At 39.5% G+C, this 17,619-nt stretch overlaps 1 protein-coding gene across 7 annotated transcripts in view; it reads right to left on the reverse strand.

Annotated features, from left to right (window-relative positions):
• Positions 1–17,619, reverse strand: part of Fars2 (phenylalanyl-tRNA synthetase 2, mitochondrial) — a 413,321-nt gene that overhangs the window by 266,023 nt on the left and 129,679 nt on the right. For all 7 annotated transcript variants that reach the window (XM_034510757.2, XM_034510759.2, XM_076939185.1 and 4 more), the window contains one exon: positions 13,394–13,525. In XM_034510757.2, coding sequence (XP_034366648.1) covers positions 13,394–13,525 — 132 coding nt within the window. The remainder of the gene's footprint in view (positions 1–13,393; positions 13,526–17,619) is intronic.

Genomic DNA, 17,619 nt, shown 5'->3' on the forward strand with positions numbered 1-17,619 from the left:
AACAGATGAAATGTTACACAAGAGAAAGGTAACGCAGGATTGTTGATTATAAATTCAAAATAGTGGTTTATTTATCTTTTATCCCATTAGCTCATTATAAGTTCAAAGCAATAGTTTTTGGTGTAACAATTATCCACTCCTTGTTCACAGCCTCACTTTATCAGGGTGCACACCTGTGGCTTCACTCCTGGACTTGAATGAATGTTTTTTCCTATCATTAATTTGATCCAAGCCTAATTTTCTTCCTAGTACAATTTACTAGTTTGTAGTGCGTGAAAGCTCATTGAACTCCCTGTTTGGGAGAAGGCACATTCCATTTTTGATTCTAACTTTAAACTTTCTATCAACTATCTAAACTTCTTAAAGTTATTTGAATCAAACAGAAATTCTGTAAAATCATTACCAGGAATTATAAAATTATCTAGACACCTTTATTTCATGAAAGTTCATCTTCATGTTAATATTCAGGAAATTTGCCCAATAGGGTGGGGTAATTCCCAGGAATCAATCATAAAAGGCCACAGGCAGAAAGGGTCTTTCTTTGCCCAATCACATCATGTCAGAAAAGTGAGGAATACAGGAATAAGAAACATGAGAAGACACAAGAGCAACAAGAAGAAATACTAGAATGACATCCCTGGGGGTGTGCCTCTCCAGGGTTCACCCATCACAGTCATGCAAAATGATGGGATGTCTCCAGGAAGCTCAACTGGTCACTGCAGATCCTCCTGCATGGCTTATGCCAATGTACCACCAAGGTACTGCTGAAGAAAGTAAGTGATACTAACAAGAAGTTAGTGCTTAGCCTCTGAACCACTCGGCTCAGATAAATGGCCACAGACAAGCGAAGCTGGTTTTAGTTAAATTATGCAATTAAAAAGTCTACTGCTCAAAGAAGTGGAGCTGCACACAGCCATGTTTAAGTCAGTTCAGGGCATGTGTGCTATCTAGCCAGTGTAGTCATGTCACGAACCAACCAGCAACCCTCTGGGAAGGAAGCAGACATACTCACAAAGTTTGTCCAAGGAGAGCCAGAATAATGGTCTGAAAAAGGGAGTAGCCAACTGAACAACAGGTGTTTTAGTCACCATACACTCAAGTTTTGTGTAGCTCACAGGCAATGTGATTCAGTAGAACTTTCTCTGGAATATGAATTTCAGGCTGCTGCAGGACATTCAGGTGGGAATTGGTCTCCAGTGACTTGTTCCTCTAAAAACAATGCGTCAGCAATGACAAAGATGCTGTGTTATTTATTACATTCTGGTGACTTGTGAAATAGAATAAGGGAGAAAAATTGTGGAACTTAGGTAGTTCTAGAGGAAAACACTGCCTAAAGGCCCTATGTGTTCATTATTCTTGGAAATTTCACAACTAGAATTAAATTATTCTTAAATTGGCAATTAATTATCATCCTAGATTGTGGTCAACTTGCATTGTCTCATATATCACACTGCCCCTTGGTTTTCCTGCCTGTCAGTTGTCAATGTCATACTCATGTATATTTCTGGACATACCACTCTAACCATGGCAGGGCCAGTTCCCCAACATCAAACTCATCACATTGTCTCTCTATGTAAGTTCTCTCAGTGGATGGGTACTATCAATGGAATGAGATTTATGGACTTTTGTTCTGCATGCCAAGCCCTGGAAATACTCATCCTGGGACTGGACAATTGGCTCAGTGGTTAAATGGACACCCCACATAGCAGCTTACAAAAATCTCTAACTCCAGTTTCAGAGGAAATGACCTCTTCTGGACTGAATGGGCACCATGCATAGACATAGTGTGTAGATATTTATGCAGGCAAAATATCCATTAATATAAAATAATTAAAAATTTACTTATTTGTTTGCTTGCTTTGGTTTTTTGAGACACGGTTTCTTTCTGTAACACTGGCTGTCCTGGAACTATCTCTCTGTAGACCAGGCTAGGCTCAAACTCACAGAGAACTGCCTACCTCTGCTTCTAGGGTGTTGGATTACAAGTGTGTACCACCACCACTGGCAAGTACAATTTTTCTTTAAACAAAACAAAACAAAAAAATACAAAACAGGAAGAACTGACCCTGATTAGACGGTGCCCTACTTAACTTATGTATCAAGCCCGTGGCTATAACCCAGCAGGTCTATGTATCAGTCACCGCAGAACATGGACAGCTGCTCTCCACTCCTTGTGATATTCTGCATATGGAAAGAGCTATGCTCCAGGTCTATATCATCTACCTTACTCAAGCTCATCGCTCAGCACAAGCCTGGACTCCAACAAGGCCTCTATGTGCAGCCTCTTCAGCAACTACCTTCTGTCTCAACTGTTCCTACAGAACCATGGCACAGTGGCTTCTTCATAACTCTCACTCCCAGACTATGTCTACCTCAAAGGCAAATACCACTTCACCGTGCCTAGTACTGAGCAAAGGGACTGACACACAGATGCTTAATAGTAGGCAAGAAAAACAGAAGGCAATAAAGAAGGGGTTTCAATCCTCAAAAGCTTCAAAAAATACATAGAAGTGATTTTAATAGCTTTTTCTTTAATGTCTTTCTTTTGTGGTAGCTTGAATGTGCTTGGCCCAGGGAATGGCACTATTTGGAGGTGTAGCCTTGTTGGAGTAGATGTGTCACTATGGGTGTGGGCTTTAATACCCTAGTCCTAGCTTCCTGGAGACCAGTCTTCTCCTGTTTGCCTTCAGAATAAGATGTAGAACTCTCAAGTCCTTCTACACCATGCCTGCCTGGATGCTGCCATGCTCCCACCTTGGTAATAGACTGAACCTATGAGCCAGCCCCAATTAAATGTTATCCTTATAAGAGTTGCCTTGGTCATGGTGACTGTTCACGGCAGTAAAACCCTAACTAAGACACCTTTTAAAGCACAAAGGCTGTACTTCTACAGGTACCAACTCCAACCTGCCAAACAGGTATTGCGTTTACATCAGACACTTTCTTTGTGCTAAAAACACATCTATAGGTAAAGTTTTAGAGTATCTCATAGTTATCACTTCATTCCCAAAGTGAATTTCTATCCTCCCCAGAACTTACTGTCAACCTCAGGACCAATACAAGGACATTCTTTAACTCAGCATCTTAGGATGCATACCATAAAATAGTGTTTGTCTTTCTTTTTTGGGGGAAGGGTACTGGATATAAGATGGAGAGATGTTACAGGGCTTTCCTGGGCTAGTCAGCCTAGCAACTGCTGAGTACTCACCTTTCACTTAGAACTGCCTCTTTGTAATCTGGATGTCTAATAGCAAAATACATGTTTTCAACTGATCAATTCCCACACTGAGATCTAATCAACCTCATTTTGTGTGTGCCTATGTGTAGAAATAATTAATAATGTCCAAATCCTAAAATGTCAATTAAAAGCTATGATTTTAAAACATGGCAAAAATTATGCTTGATGATAAGACTTCATTTTCTACCCTTAAACATAATATGGCCATTTCATGGTGCCATTGATTCTAGCCTAAAGTGCAGAAACGAGCCTTGAAAAAAAGACATAAGAAAATATCCTAGTAGATTGTGTTTATCCTCACAGTACCATAAATAATTCCTAAAAACTCTAAATTGCCTTTTTGCAGAGGAGAAAATAAACTTAGCCACTGGGAGCACATCACACCCACCTGCAGAGCTGCTGAGATCCCATAAAGAAAGGTTCCATAAATACTTTACATACAATTCAATTATATGATCATTCTAGTTTTTTGTTTTGTCTCTGAGAATTTCTTTTAAGATGAAAAAGAAACCTTTTTAACCAACCACATATAGTAAAATCTGTCTAGTCTGCAATTTTCCACATGGTTCCACAGAACAGAATGTGCATCCAGGTTAATATTTTTAAATTCTGGGTTGTTTAGAAGACCATACTATAGGATTGGAGAGCTTAAAGGAAACTTAGACATGTCTTAGGTCACTCATTATCAGGGAAGGAACTGAGCCTCCTATAACTTGCCAGAGACCTGCAGCCCAGCAAACAGCTAGGTAGATCTGACCAAAGCCAGGTTCTGATATCAGGGCCTTTGTGCTCCCACTTCATCAGCCAGGATCTCACAGAGCAGCTAAGGACAGAACACACCAACGACAAGCTTGAAAAAGCAGGTCCCCTTACTTCCTACTGTTTTGCTTCTATGAATCCGGGGTGGGGGTGGGGGTGGAGGGCACCCTACCCATTACTATTAGGGATGTACAGGTACTATATTTCAGGCACTGACCTAGAACTCAGAACACCACAGTAATCAAAAACAAAAAATTTACCAACTCAGAAACAACTATTGTAATGATTTCTTACTCTTATACCTACAAATGGGTAAATTCAAACACCTGAAGCTTAATGAATAGAGTTACACCAGAAACTCACTGTTATTTGACATTCTATTACTGTCACTAACTTCTTCTTATTCAAGTAATCAAACTAGAAGGAAGAAAGATTTATTTTGGCAGTTTGAACCCATTATGGTTGTCCCCACTTCTTGGGCCTGTGGTAAGGCAGCATCTCCTGATGAGATCACTTTGCAAAGGAAGCTGCTAAGGCACCACCATCCTCTTCAAAGGCACATCCACAGTGACCAGAAGACTCCATTAAAATCCACCTCTTCAAAGTTCCACAGCCTCCTAATTGGGCCCTAAAGACTCAGAGGACACTAATGTAAACAGGAGCACATGTGCATATACACACAATACTTTGTGTTAGCAGCATGTAAAGAAGCCTGAGGAGATAACTTTCCAGATAAACAGCACTGCTACCTCCTGTCTGGGTCGAAGAACCTACACCCACACAGTCATCAGTGGCTTCTGGACAGTGGGAAAGCCAAGAAACCTCCTGCTCTTCTCAATCATCTTGTCTACTAAGTGACAGAAAAACGTAGAGTAGTAATGGCTGAAAGAAGAGTTCTCCTGGCCTTTCTGTGACGTGAAATTGAAGTAGATGATCTCAAGACCTCAGTCATTGGAAAATGAACACACAATACAACCACTGAGTGCATTTTGTGACTCAGTAATACCAGATGGACAACAAATCAGGACAAATTCATATAACAACCACTTGCAGCTAGACTCAAATAACTCTGAGCATCTCACTGTTTTAAACCAGCAGACTACAGAGGGAATGAAAATTATAAAAACAGCAGTCAAACACTGGGATATACATTTCAAGCCAGTCTTCCAACCACATCTGCTAATATCCCATTGGCTAAATCAGTCAAGAGGGCAAGCACCAAATCAGCAGGGCAGAGAAATGTTCTTCCCACAGAAGAAAGTGCTTCAAAGCTACTGGGAAATGTGAGTGTACACAGGCAGGAGTAGACCCCTGAATAAAATTACAACTTGGAGCAATTTAGCTGCCCAAATTTAAGACTTTTTACTTGGAGACTTCCCACTCAACTTCATCAGTTTGATCACACAGACTGGAAAGGAGTAGGGAACTGAGTGCCAATTACTTTAAACAGTCACCAAATAACCAAGCTTTAGGTGATAAAAATAAGAATACTACATGGGTTTCCAATTGCAAAGGATATACTGGGCAGAAACACCACTACCAACAATGGGCATGCAGCACACAGCACAACTGCTGCAGAAAGCTCCAGGAGCAAGCATAGGCCGCCTTCTGAAGCCAGAGGTGGAGCCTTCACTTTCACACTAGCTTCTAATCCCTTCACTCTCTAGTGAAGGGACTAGAAACAGGATTAGGAGAACTAAATCTCTACTTCCCTGCAAAGGCAGAATGGAAACCCCAGGCAAGCTCCAAGCTACAGTTCCTAATCAAGCATACCTTAAAACATGCCTTTCCAGCTAGGAGAAACTGTCACAGAGGGTGGGACTAAATCTGACAGAACACTAGGAGACAGAGGTGGATGCCAGGGAGGATTAAAAATTTAGAATCCCTGTGTTGAGAATATGAATAATAAGAAAATAAATGAGAGATATAAAGTACCAGGACCCAGCATGACAAGCAGAGGGGTAATCTTCATGGGGCTTGTCAACTTCTACCCACTCACATTTCCTGGAGAGGTGATTTTTTTTTTTTTTTTAAGAATGATGTGATATAAAGAAAACTGAAGCTACTCATGGAAGAACTATATATATTTTTCATATATATAATATACACATACATATACACACACACATATATATATATTACTTTTATGAACTAGCAACAAAAAAAGAAAAGCCACAAACCTATAAAATTATAATACATAAAAATAACAAGTGAATAATAGCTGATATAAATGTAAGAAGCCTACCAATCAGTTTAGAAACAGAAATGGGAAGATAAACCCAGCTGAAATGAAAAGAAAAACTATAAATGTCAAACAAACATATAAGAATGCATTCAGCCACAATATGAATCAGGCAAATGAAAACCATGGTAAACTATTTTTATCATCCCCAGACAGAGGTAAACCATATCAAGGTCTAGTACTGAAGGGAATGTAAGCAACAAGGGATTTTGATTACAGTCTAGAGGCAATGCAAAACAGGCAAACAACTTTAGCAAACAATCTGGTGACTCCCTATCACACACAAGAAAAGCCCTGAAGATTCCCATGAAAACTGACTCGGCAATTAAAACCCTGGCATGTACACACCTGTAGGCATAAGAATACTCAGCATGAGCAACCAAAACTGCAATCAGGTATGCTTTAAGAAGAGATAAACTATGGCATACACACCCAAGTGAATTTAGATAGCATGAAACAAATACACCACAACTAAACAATGCTGGAATTCATATCACACACAGAAATTACAAAGATACATGCAGTATTACTCCATTGGTAAAAATGCAGAAGCAGGTTAACTAACGCATTGTGCACAACACTAATAAAATTAAAGGTAGAACAAAAATGCAGACTAATAATGCTTGTTGGCAGGGGGAAGGTGAGGAGGAAAGGAAGGAAGATATTGCCACAGAAGAAAGGAGACCTGAAGGGAGGAAGAGGGAAGGTGGGGAGAGAAGAGGTGGGGAAAGTGGGAGGGCAAGGAGAGGAGAGGAGGGGAAGGAAGGGGATGGGAGAGGAGGGGAAGGAAGGGGATGGGAGAGGAGGAGAAGGAAGGGGATGGGAGAGGAAGGGAGGGGAAGAGACAGGAGGGGGAGAGAAGGGAGGGGAAGAGAGGGAAAAGGAGGGAGGGAAAGGGAGAGAAGAGTCAGCGGTTAAGAATAAGAACAATTCCTTCATCCAGAGGACCCAGATTTGATTTCCAGCACCCAAAGACTCACAAAGGTTCACAAGTACCTTTAATTCTATTTCTAGGGAATCTCATACCCTCTTCTAGCCTCCACAGATAGTAGGCATACAACTGATACACTGACACACATGCAAGCAAAATATTCATATAAAAATTTATTTTAATAAAAGACAAGCAGAATCATAGAGTCTCTGTAGGGGTAAAGACAGAAAAGGGAAAAAAATAGTTAAGTAAAATCAAAGAAAACCATAGCTGAAAATATAAAAATATAAAAATGTCTGAAAACCAAGAATGGAAAAAAAAAAAAAAACACTGAACGTAGCTAATAAAAAAAAATAACAATATAGTATAGATAGATGAGCAATTATTAGGCGATTGAAACTATGATTTTTTTTTTGTTTGTTTAACCACAGGCAGAAGACAACAAGAGTTTGAAATGCTAAGAAAAAAGAAATGGCCATCAATCTACAATTCTATATTCAATAAAAAGATCCTTCATGATAACAAAGGAAGAAAGGTGTATCAGATAAAGCACGTCTAAGGAGTTCATCCCCAGCAGACACAGCCTGTAAGGAACACCTAAGGAAAATTTCCACACCAAGGGAAAAGAAATAGAAAGAATGAAATATACACTGAATTGTGAGGTTTTCAATGGAGGCAAGCTTGATAAATGTAAATATAACAATAAAAAGGTAATGAAGGAGGAGGAGTATACAATATTCTAATGTAAATAAGCTTCAGGAAAGAATTATCTCATATAAAGATTTATATCTCACAAGGATGAAAGGACAGGTGAAAGGTTCCAACAGGGAAGAAAATAAAAGTTTAACCTGAGAGAAGACAATAAAAAGAAAGCGTGAAGATTTCCTAGCATCAGAAAGAATGTCACTTGGAAAAGTGACATCAGAAAATCTGTTGACAAAAAAGACTGGAAACATGTTCAACCACACTACTGACAAGAAAAAGTGAAGTAAAGTAACAGTGGCACAAAATACCTTCATCAAGTGTAGAGAGTAAGTGACCTTGTGAGGGGTCACCATGAGCATGGTAGGAACACAAGCCCTGCCTGTCACAGTGCTTTTCCTTTGCATGTGTTTACCTCGTGCATCAGGGACCAAAAGAGCCACGGGTTGTATTTACATGACCTAATGCCAGACACAGACTAAAGAGGAACCCAATGGCACACCGATGAAGACTACTTCTAACAGATGAGGAAGTGACCAGAACTAAGTGACCACATGCCATGTGATAATTACCAAAGCTCATCTTCAGCAATGGGAACACATTCATGCCATGTTCACTATGAACAAAAACTTGCCAAATGCAGAAATAACCAAATACCACTTTCAAAAAATATAAGGAAAAATTGACAGGATTAAAGGAAAAAATACAGAATTCATAATGGCAGAGGTTTGTTTTTTTTTTTTTTTTTTTTTTTTTGCTTTGTTTTTTTTTTTTTTCTCAGCTCTAACAGAATACTAAGAGGGGTAAATCAGCAGGCATTGAAAAAGTAAACACCACTAGCATATTACTTTGATAATATTCATTTAAATAGTGATTCTACTTTTCTGAAACATGGGATTCCATACAGAGATATATGATAAGCACACCTATTTATATGCTTAAGATTTTTAACTTGATTTAGGTAATCATGGAATGAACTTCAATCTCTTTTTCATACTTTATTGTTTTCAGTTATTGCAGAAGGCTTTTATATCAGAAAGCTGATTACCTATTTCAAAAAGGGATAAGCACTATGTCCGTATTTGAACAGATCTCTCTAAATGAGCAGTCTGAAAATAAACACATACAAAATGGGTAAACAGATTGAAGTGTATCTATATAATGGAACACTATTCAAAATGAACAGCAATGAACTGGTACAGCACTGACTGATATTACCTTAACAAAGGAAAAACTCAAAACTGCTGCATGCTAAGTGAAAGAAGTCATATTTAAAGAACACATACTGATCATACGACAGCATTTACAGAATATAATAGAAAAGAAAAGCTGAAATAGAATCACCTATCAGTGGTTTCAAGACAGGTTTGGAGATGAAGCAGATCACAAAAAGGTCAACAGCAAACATGTTCATGAGAAAATATTGTTTACTTTGACTGTGATTATAACATCATCTACACCAAAATTAGGGGAAAATTCAAGTGATCCGAAACCCAGAATTTTCAAAGCATGGTGGAGCTCGGTTTGTGAGGTGTGAGTTCATGGTTACTTGGCTCAATGTTTTAGACTAGGGGTAAAGCAGTACACCATAATCAGAGCATGCTACTCACATCACAGAGGTCAGAGACAGAAAGGAGCCCAAATATCCACTAAAGGCATGTGTCCAGTGACCTATCTTCCTTCTAAATACACTCTACATTCAATAAATAGCATCAACTTGGGGGCCAATATTTTAATATAAGAGCTTTGAGAAAAATCCTGGACTCAAACTACAATAATGTAAGTTTTTACATGGAAAAGGTACTGTTTATTATTTTTGTAAATTCTTGGTCAAACACCCTATCTAGATTTTTTAAAAATGCTATTAAACAGCATGCCTAGTGCACCTAACAAGTCAAGGCTGTGCTGAGGCTGACGCCGTTTAAAAGCTGATCAACTTAGGTCACGAACTTAGGTCATGCTTAGGTGAAGCATGTGGAGACTATAGAGATGCATTGTCAGAGAAGGACAGAAGAGAAACAGGCTCACATTCACACAGAGAAAGCACAACAGGAATACCAACTGAGCAGCAGCAGTGACAAGAAATGGAATTCCTGGCAAATAGGAAGCTAACTCACCTGGAGACACACAGTGCCAACCTCTGTAATGTGAGCGCTCCAACCTGCAAATCAATGACATAATCTTTCCAAAGCTTCCTCTTCCCCTTCTTTCACTGTGCTTACAATTCATTCCTGTGACAAATACTTACTACAGGGTATCTTTACCATTTTTATGTCTGTGCCCCCAGACAGTCTCAAAGGAAAAATACTAACTCTATTGCCCATTAGCAATAGAAAGACAAGAAAAAATGCATATACAAACAGGCAAACAATAATTCTTTAACAATAGAAGCTGATAATCAATGGATTTACAAAGTTTTCCTAAGAGTTCATTTCACAATTCAACAAAGAGGCAAGAAAATTATGTCAAGAGTTCTCTGGAGGAAGAGAACTGGTATAATCAACACACACACACACACACACACACACACACACACACATGGGATTTACTAAAGTAGCTTACAGACTCATGTCTGGCCTGTCCAACAATCACTATCTCCTGATAGAAGGCTAAGAATCCAGTAGTTGTTTATCCAATGAGGCAGGGTGTCTCAGACCACATGGGAATCTAGAAGTAGGTACTAATCCCAGTGAAAGAATGCCTCAGCAATAGCACAGATGAACTTACCAATGAGAGTAATAGTAAGCAGGCAAAATTAAAAAGCTTCCTTTTTTAATGCCCTTTTATATGGGCTGAGACCAGCTGTTGTGGCCTAGAATTAGGGTGGGACATTCTACTTCAAATGATCCAATCAAGGAAATCTCTCAACTCCTTAGGTTTTTTGGTGATTCTAGATGTGGTTAATCTGACCACCATTATTAGCCATAATAGAAAAAGATTCTATGTTTTAAGTTATTTTGTACCACAGACCTTCCTCTCTGCCTTGTGTAATCTAAAACTCACAAAGGCTCAGTGAACGATAAATTTCCTGCTGGTACAATCACAACCAGTGACATCTATGGTGGTAACTTTAGAAGTTTGTATCCAGTATCCCGTATGAATAGACAGAAGCATCCCAAGTCATCCCAGTAGGAAATTCAAGTATTGAGAGATGGTACAATATTGTTCTAAAAACATCAGAGATAGGGTGGGGTTGAGGAGAGCCAAATCATCAGGAGAAGTTAGTATGACAAACTTTTTGGTGTTCTTAAGCACTAACTTCAAGTACAAGCAGCAAATCCCACACAGGTGGCCTTTTATAACATCAACTAATTTTTTCCCATTGCTTTAGTCTCCCTCTCTCTAAGATACTTAAATTTCATGCATACAACTTTGCAACGACTTGATTATTGATAAATGGTTCTAAGCATTAACAAAATTCTGGATGCTACAAGATGGGCAGTTAATCTCTACTTCACTGTTACTGTGTGTCAGACTGTTTCCTAAACACTTTTCATTCAGTACCTCAACTACATTTGATATAGAGATTTTACATAGGGCATCCTTGTGTCCACTTCAACTACAAGAAAACCAAGGATCACAGGACATGGGCAAAGTGTATTCATGTGTTGCAGATCAGGATGAATTTCTAAACACCCAAGGGCAACTGAGGACTATGATTTACTCTCAGGCTCTGATTTCCACTCTTCACCCCTAGGTCAGCTTTACACACAGGGGAAAACTGTCTATGAGGCATTTGTCTGTGTGCAGAGCCCTGCAGATGGAGGCGCCCTAAGGAAAGCCAGGGGAGACCTGGGCTCTCCAACTTCAAGTCATTGGATCTTCAGTTTTTGAGGCCACATATCTACATGGAACAATGTGGCCACTGACCTGAGATATGCCAACTGCTTAAGCAGCTTTCCATGAACTGAACTTTGAACTACTTCAAATGGATTGAAAATATCAAGCCCTTAGTCAGATCTGCATAGTTGTCTAATGAGTGGCCTTAGATTAAAAAACCCAACACTCCACCTTCAGGAAAATGAGGCACCATCATTTCCTGGTACAAATCCTTTACAGAGCCATGAGTACTCCCATTCATGGGCAGCAGACAGTGCCCTCTACCCTTCCATGTCTTTAATCCCCTTTCCCTTTCTCAACTATCACTTCTTGGTCCTATAAATAAATATTCCATAACACTGTTCTCACAAAGGCATATTAGAGATCCAGGCTCCTTATATCTGGCATCTTGAGAATGAACTATTTTTCTTGTTCTAAATTGAACATTTTAGTGATAAATAATAGGTAAACCAGACCTTACCTGGTGACAAGAGTTAGAAGAGGGGCCAGGCATTCAGTCTCTTACCCAAGGACAGTTCCAACATTCATGTCACCTTCTTTCTTCTGTCTCATCTCATCCTGAACTGGTACCTCATGACCTTAATCATAATCTCTCTAAATGTATTAGTCACCAAGAATGATTCCCTCCTGTCTACACTGAGGCAGAAGTCTCTGCATCCTACCCAAGCTAAACTGCCTTCTAAGACCACATTATAAATGCCCTTTTCCAAAGGCCAAAATGCAGAGAGTGGAGGACACTGAGCAGGCAATAGCCTACACCAGTCCCTCTCTACTTCTCTGCCTAATCTCTCAACTTCCACTAAGAAACTCAGACTGCACAGTATATATCTATATATTTATTTGGTGTGTTTGAGACTGCTTCAAATATCATATGCTGATCTTGAACTCACTACATAGCTGGAGATGTCCTTGAATTTCTGCCTCTAGCTCCTGAGTGATAGGATTACAGACCTATATCACCATATGCAGGGGATCAAATCCAGCGCTAGGCAAACATCCCTAGCCCTCAAAAAAATGTTTTTATAATTAAATTCAGATATTGATATCTTTAAAACACACATCTCTGAAAGCTAGTCTAAATGGTATCATTTTTATTAGGCAATAGTCCCCCAAAGAAGAATTGCAAAGACCTGTCTCAAATTTTGTTAGAAATTAATTAGTTACCATGTCTTTCCACTTTGCCTTACTTGATGACAACACCTTTGCTGACACTGGGGAGCAACTAAGCAACATGGGCCTGTGTGGTTTTATTTTGGGGCAGTAGTGCACTTGTAAAATCTCTCCTGAATTCTGGCTAATGAACTGAGTGCAATAAGAACAAAAGAGATATATTTATTTGCTTTATTCATGAATAGCTAGGAAGACAAACTGTACTCATGTGACATACCAAATGCCTTTGGGCAGTTACAAAGCCAACACCCCACCGCTACCTCAATCCCCAAGGGTTACAGACTCCTAAAATCAAAATTTAGCTGTCAAGAGCTGATAAAAAGGATCTCCAAAGATAAAACTCATTTGCAAAATGAGGAGTGACAAGCAAAGCATTAGAAAAGAGTCTCATGTGAATTCTCACAAAGGCTGGTGATGCTGCCCCTGGTGAGATAACTATAGGTGACTATGAAAATGAGAATACAGGGGTCCACTAGGAAACCTGTAAGTACAGTGTAGAATTCTTTCTTACCTGAATTGACAAGCTGCTGTTCCATCACCCCACAGCCAAGGACTTCCAGCCATTCTCCACGGAAGTTGATCTCCATCTCGAAGGAAGGGTGGGTAAAGGGAAAGTAGCAGTCCACCCACCGAACCTCCAGCCCTGCAGAGTGCCAAAGGAAAGACACACCAAGTCAGAAGACAGTAAGTCACAGTGGCATGGTAGAATTAAAGAAACTAAACTTTCACTGGACTGTTCTCCAAATCTACATCTCAATAATGAAATAACAATTCGGAGATGTCCTAAATTCAACCACAAAGACCTAATGATGGTATGCTATTTACCTGTGCAGGGGCTTCACCTTTCTGAGTACATGTTGAAATTGTTGACTTGAAATCTGTCCTGCTGACAGCAGCTCAGTGTCCTCACTAAGCCTAGAGCACACATACGCATTCTGGGCTGTTAAATTCATCAGTGCTCTTTACAGCATGCCTTCCAACCCCAAGCTTTGTCTGGAATAATATTGTCCTTCTAATCTATAGGCAAGAAAATTCATCGGACGCCACTTACACCTTCCTCAAATCCATCTGGCCCGGTGGACCTATTTCCACTGGCTCCCTATTCCCAGTGCTGGATTAGTCACGGTAGACCTGTTCTCTGGCTAACATCTGCAAAACATTAAAACTTTGACTCCAGAGATCCCCTGTGTTTTCACAAACCACAATGTCTAGCTGACAAAAATAGGACCAACTTTCACTCTCTTAAAAGTTCATGTTGATAGTTTTATGAATTCTTAAGAGCTAACACGTTAATAAAACAAAGTCTTCCAAATATAAGCAAAATACTTAAAAATATCAAATATTTTTCTCCAGTAAATGGCAAATACATTTAAATGTCAACAAACAAAAAGCAATCCTACAAAATGTCAAAATTGATCTTCAATAAGCTATCAGAAATATGGTATTATTGAGCAATGAACTCATTATTTAGCAAAGAAAAAGTTAATGAACTCAAAATAATGGCTGAGACAGAGATGTGCTGGATTGAATATGCGCAGCCCATGCTGAGGTCTGCAAATCACCTGCTAAGGCCAGAACCGCTGAGGAGAAGCTCTGTGTGCCAGCAACTGCTCATCTACAGCACTACTCAAAGAAGCGCTGTGTATACCTGGGCAAATGCCTGTGAGAAAGTCCAACAGTCCCCGAGAAATATTTCCTCAATCTCCCTACAGGTGTTGTTTTCAACAGAAATGAAGGAAACTGTTGGACACTAAAGCCTGCCTAGAGCAAAGCACACCTGGGCAGGAAAGCCAGCCAAAGCTTTTTAAACCCCACAAGCATGAATGCTATAATCTGTATAACAGAGTCTGTGGGGTGCAATCAAAACTCAGAAGACTCAGATGGACCACAGGTATGTCTACTGAGCAGGTAGCTCTGAAGACATGCATTACCTCCTATCTTCTGAAAGTCCCTCTGGCCTGGCAGAGGGTGCTGAACAGCCCCTACACCATCCATGTCCTCTGCTCCCCCAACTCTACTTTCTTTCGCCTTCTTTGCACAAACAAAAGCTCAAATCTTCCCAAGCCAACTTTTGAGCAGGCTGTGGCTCAATTTCAAACCTAAACAGTGATGATAACATTGTAATGATAATAGTTAATGTATAATATTGGCAAAAATGCCATATTCTCTTATATATTTGAACAATTTAAACTTGTTGCTTTAATATATGAGCAGTGGTTATTTTTAAACTACTGGTAACAGAATCATTTATAGAAAACCTAAGATATTAGCATTAAAACATATTTTCTTCATGGTTTTTGTCACACACTTTCAAGATGATTTGTTAAGTGATTTATTGAGTGCTTCAGTAGTACCACCAAAAAATATACATTTTTCTTTGCTTTTGCTCATGTCCAAAATATTCCTACATTAATTGCAGTTTTAAATGCACCTTAGGATAGTTCCTATATTAACAATGTAGTATTAACAACTAGCTGAAATCATAGTCTATTGCATATGTCAAGTATCAAAAGTAAAAATATCCACTAAAAATGACATAGTTGGGGCTAAGCAGGTCCAAATCGCAAAGATTTAATAGTCACCATGTTACTAAGGTGCTTGAAAAAAATTAACCTATATTGTAATAGCTACTGCAAAATTATGCCCAGGTTTTTTTCTCTTTCTTCTGTCTTTTCTCTCGGCAAAGAGGCATCATAATTTACATTTATAAATAAAGCACAGGAATTATCCAATTAGCTTCAGACCTCTATGCATAAATGCAAAAATACCCTGAACTTTGAGCCCAGGGTCAACCATAGAAAGACAGTTTCTTTAATACATGCATACTTGATTGAGTTCAAGCCCCCAATTTCAAAGGTAAGTTAATTTACCCTTGTGGGTCCAGCTGCCATATCTCCATGTTGTGTGAAGAATATTGTTATCTTATGCATAAGTTTTGAGTAGAGGCACCATAGGAGGCCTACTTCTGTCAGAATACAAGCTTCTCAATTAGGTGTACACACAGACTACTACAAGGAATGAGGGTGGTATGCAAAGAACCACCATTGAGGTGGGTACCTATGGAACTGTAAACTGAAACTCCTCTTGGCCAGTGACATGAGCCAATGGGAAAAGGTCCATGAGTTCTTTCTCACCTCTGAAGGCCACACACATTACCTACCCTACTGCCCCAGGAAACAGGGAATGAGGAATGGCTACACCACAAGTTACCCAGATACCAGCCTCCCAACTGCTACATTGTTAGCAAGATCAACTAGAGACACCATGCATGCATGGGTGGGGGACATTCCATCTTCCTTTGCTTCCCATGAAAAGTTGGAGTTTCTAGCACTTTCACAGGCACACTGTGACTATCACTACAGTTGTCATTCAATTCCATATCCCTGTTACCTCCACAATAGATCCCAGGCTTAACAAGTAACCACATTCAACTTTCCTGAGTAAAGACTAAATGGATTCTCCTGCTGGCTCCTTGACCCATCATATTTTAAATGGGACTCTGCCATGAGAAACCCTTCCACAAGCCGTAGAATCTAAATGTGAAGACAGCCCAAACCAGAGCCTATAACAAGGGTTTTCTAAATCCAAGGCCACCCTCCACTGGAGCAAATAATTTTTAAAGCTGACTACACATATGCCATTAATTTTATGACATTAATTTTCCAATGGGTCCTTCTTTGCTCAGGGGATACTAGGGATACAGAGTAAAAAGCAGCAATTTAAGGCAGTGGTGCTGGTTGCTTTCTGACTTCGTGTGGCAGGCATTCACCAGAGTGAAGGAAGATGGAGAGAAAAACTGAAAATAAGATCCTAAAAAGTGGCACTGGGTTGGCAAAATGGCTCAGCATAGGGACCCTAGAACCAAGCCCAATGACCTGAATTTGATCCTCAGGACCTCCTTAATGGAAGGAGATAATGCTCCTCTGACCTGAACATATGCACTATGACACACACATATATGTCCAAATAAATGAATGAATAAATGAGTAAATAAACAAACATAATAAAAACATATTTTAAAAATTGACAGTACGCTTAAAAACTACATTGTAGTCAGAGAAATAACCCAGCCCCAGTGGCAAAGGCACCTAGCAGCTCATTTCCCCTTCTTTCCAGGAATCCCACTGTCCTTGACCAGAAGGAATAATGAGCATGCAGGCCATGCTTTTCAGACTTCTCAGCAGTGGTCTACTTAAACAACTTCCTTGTTTTGTTTTTCTTCTTTTAAAAAAAATCTTTTTAAAACAAGATTTTTGGTTACATAATACATTAACGGAGTTCAGAATCAAAATACTTTAACACTCCAACTACATAGCAGGCCTTCAGTGAGGCTCCTCCCTCACATCTGTCTGTCTCTTTTGCGCCTCTGAATCCTTACAGTAAACTTATAATTTCTTTAAACTGCCAGGTGTAAGCAAATACAATTTATACATTTCCACTTTCCATGCTTCCTTAGATTTAAAACCAGAATCCAAAGCAGATGACTGACACATGCCGTCTACACAGTGGGCATGTCTGGGCCTCTCTGCATAAAGGCAGAGTACTCATTCATTTCCTTCCTCATTCCTCCAAGGTACTGCACATGGCTATCCAGTGCTCACAGAAGCCCCTGACTGATATGTACTTAGTGCATAGATGACAGTCAAGCAATGCTATAACAAAACACCCTCTTGAGCCCAAGAATAAGTACTTCTATAACTGGAATAACCATGGCTGAGTTGTCCTCTACAGATGTTA

This window comes from Arvicanthis niloticus, chromosome 8 (genome assembly GCF_011762505.2).
Source record: "Arvicanthis niloticus isolate mArvNil1 chromosome 8, mArvNil1.pat.X, whole genome shotgun sequence".
NCBI lineage: Eukaryota > Metazoa > Chordata > Mammalia > Rodentia > Muridae > Arvicanthis > Arvicanthis niloticus.